This window comes from Centruroides sculpturatus, unplaced genomic scaffold, assembly GCF_000671375.1.
Source record: "Centruroides sculpturatus isolate CEXI.00-Female unplaced genomic scaffold, Cexi_2.0 scaffold1264, whole genome shotgun sequence".
NCBI lineage: Eukaryota > Metazoa > Arthropoda > Arachnida > Scorpiones > Buthidae > Centruroides > Centruroides sculpturatus.
In genome coordinates this window covers 28,675-31,874 of record NW_019385539.1, presented here as the reverse complement: position 1 = coordinate 31,874, position 3,200 = coordinate 28,675, and the positions used below count along the sequence as shown (strand labels likewise).

Genomic DNA, 3,200 nt, shown 5'->3' with positions numbered 1-3,200 from the left:
AGGCCCACAAAAAAAATTTAATCGGGCCTTGCACCTATTGCATCCCACCCTACTTTCAGTACATTAATAATGGTATTTTCTAAAATGTGATAATTTATATAAATAATCGAGTGGATTTAATTTTTTCACTGTTTAATTCATTAATGAAAGCATTGGTATACAGAATCTCAAGTCTTGCTTTCTTATCTTTTAAAGAATTATTTAATTTTCCTGCATAGAAAATGAACAGAGTAGAATTAGCATGGTTTGTGATCTATTCTAAATATTCTTCATTATAATTTTAGTGAAATGGGAATCCAACTTCGGACTGATGTAAAACCAATATAGAAATTGAACGTCGTTATTGTATATATTTGTTTCATTTACTTAAATAATAAATAAATAATAGCAATATGATTTAATGGAATTAAATCTATATATTTTCAAACTGCCTTTTGTAAATCATGCGCATCAGCACGAACCTGTCAATCTTAACGGCATCCTTAAGACACGATGTAAATATCAATCAAATTTATAATATTATAAATCTTTATGTTATATTAAGATAATTACATCAATTTATTTTCTAGTACGCATTATGAAATTTAATATACAATACTCTTCTACCTACAAATCAAACATGTGTCTGGAAAGCGGAAGAATAAATTGATACTTATATAAGGAAGTGGACAGAATTCTTGTAATTCGAAAACGCACATTCAATCCGCCTTTGTCTATTCAAGGTATTGCAGACTACAATTCATTCTGCGTATTGCAAAGATTACCTCGAATAATTATTTTCAGCTAATTATTCTTATCATTATTTAATAAATATGATACGAATGTTTTCAACACCTACGGGTGTAAGATTAGAAAAGGAAGTATGTGTGCGCTGTTTGCTATCTTCATTTACATCAGTCGCAATAGTGTACGGATGGGACTTTTTTATGCCTTGTTCCTGTGTGGCAAAACCAAACCCTTACTTGCAGAAACTTATAAACTTTTACATTTCCTTTATTGAAATAGTTTATTGGGTGCATGCCGTTCTCGTTGTTTGTATGGCAATTCCTTATATATCGGACATAACGCCTTGCTATTCCTGGTACGCGATCGTCAACTATGACCTATATGGCAGACTCGTCCTTGCCGTTCTCGATTTGGCTATTGCTATACTATTCAGCATTGCCAAAAGAGTCAAATTGAGCCCAAAGATAAAATTAAGGAAGTCGTATCGTTTTCCCCCAGATCAACTATTCTCTACTGTCGACAGTATAGTATTTTATACAGTAATTATTTTTGTGGGTTTTACGGTATTGATTGCTTGTGGAGAAGTTTTGTTATTGTACCCACATTTGGAAAATGGAGTCTTATACGTATGAGCCACTTTTCTGTTGCATCGAAGTTGGTCTGGCTGGTACTTTTCTTGTCGGGGGAATAATGTACCTATCTCTGTTTATTATCTTGCTTATGTATACTTTAATGAAGGTATTTGAAAAAGTATCAGAAAATTTGTATTTATTGAAAAAGAACAGTCCAAACTTGAAGTCTGAATTGGAAAAAATTATAATACAACACGACGAACTTTGGAATTTTGCAAATCAACTCAATGGACCATTCAATGACATATTAACAATTTTATACGGCACCTTGTTAATGGAAACGAGTCTACTTTATTTTCTCTTCAGTGTTATATTAAATGATTTTTGGATCAGAATGATATGTTCTACGCTTTGTGCTAGTTTCACGTTCTACTGTACCGTACTTGGATTTTTGTTTTCTGCATTTACATCTACCGTAATGTATTTTTACGATACGTACGAGCATTTGCAATACTTACAGGTTTGCAGTAATTTGTAGCTTTTCTTATTTCAGATGCAGACATCTTTTCAAGATATAAGAAGATTCGCCGACTGTAATTTAAGATTGGAAGAAAAATTGAAGGTTTACGGTTTTAAATATACTAAAACACTTATTATATTCTAGTATCAATTAAGATATAATAATAAAAGTAAATATTTTTTATAGATCTTGAACTTCATGAAGAGATACGGTAAAGAATCGCTGTGTTTGACATGCAGAGATTACTTCAAAATTACTAAAAAGTTCCCAGTAAAAGTAAGTTATGCAATATAATTTTGTAATATAGTAATTCGAGTGCTGGCACATGTATTCAGGTCTTTTGTGTGTAACATTTCAGATGGGAAGTTCTCTGGATTCCATATTTTCTGGACTAGAAAATATGAAGGAAGCTACGAAACGTAAAAGTTAATCATTACACAAAGATTACGATTTGAAAACAGAACTGAATAGAAAAATATTTGTTAAACTGTACGGAAACTTCTAATTATTTTTGAAATCCACGTTTAATGTTAAATTTCACAATTCTTGTCAGATAATATTTTAATAACATTCGCAAAATGTGTTGTATTAGGAGATTAATTTTGCACCATTGTTTTTTTCATAAGTATACATTTAGTGTTTGTATGAAAAACGCGAATAAATTGAAAATATGATGTACTAAATATTTTCACTACATTGATAGAAGAAAATGCCTTGTAGCTAATATTCTATATTATTCAATGTACATTCACAATGCTCATCGATGCACCAATTTATTGACCAATGNTATTTTCATTACATTCACTAAATGTGCTGTATTACGAAATAAATTTTGCACCATTAGTTTTTTTACTGTACATTTAGTATTTGTATGAAAAACGCGAATAAATTAAAACTTTGATCTACTAAATATTTTTTCTACATTGATAGAAGAAAATGCCTTGTAGTTTCTATTCTAAACTATTCAATGTACATTCACAATGCTCATCGATGCACCAATTTATTGACCAATGTATATTCGAACTGTCTTAAATAAATCAATTTTAAATACAGGATCATTATATGTTATTTGGACTGTGCCTATAGCTCGCTACTTCTAATCCACACATATTTATATTTCAATTGAAATTAACATTAATTAATAAATTAATACAGTCGACCCCCCCTATAACACGGTAGATACGTTCCGTTCTTTATGAAATTGATGTTCTATGAGTCCTTGAATACATGTGGTAATCACAGCCCGGCATGTATGCAGTTTACGAACTACGGCTGTTAGAAAGGTTTTCTTCCATAAAATTAATCAATTTTAGACTAATTCGACTCACTATTTTCAAAATACGTATAATTATTTGGGAATAATTTATATAAACTATGCTATA

General features: G+C 30.4%; 1 protein-coding gene across 1 annotated transcript; it reads left to right on the top strand.

The window, feature by feature from the left end:
- Positions 1 to 295: 295 nt before the first annotated feature.
- On the top strand, positions 296 to 2,598 carry LOC111639945. The gene is made up of 5 exons (XM_023385909.1): positions 296 to 494; positions 570 to 1,773; positions 1,852 to 1,920; positions 2,005 to 2,094; positions 2,177 to 2,598. Exons 2-5 carry the CDS (start codon positions 1,339 to 1,341, stop codon positions 2,246 to 2,248), a joined length of 666 nt encoding a protein of 221 aa, XP_023241677.1. The 5' UTR covers positions 296 to 494; positions 570 to 1,338; the 3' UTR covers positions 2,249 to 2,598.
- Positions 2,599 to 3,200: the final 602 nt, after the last annotated feature.

Excerpts from the sequence above, each read along its gene's own strand:
- LOC111639945 (XM_023385909.1), top strand. The coding sequence starts at position 1,339 with ATGGAGTCTTATACGTATGAGCCACTTTTCTGTTGCATCGAAGTTGGT. Across the intron at positions 1,921-2,004 it reads GATTGGAAGAAAAATTGAAG|ATCTTGAACTTCATGAAGAG; the intron begins GTTTACGGTTTT and ends TATTTTTTATAG. Across the intron at positions 2,095-2,176 it reads CTAAAAAGTTCCCAGTAAAA|ATGGGAAGTTCTCTGGATTC; the intron begins GTAAGTTATGCA and ends GTAACATTTCAG.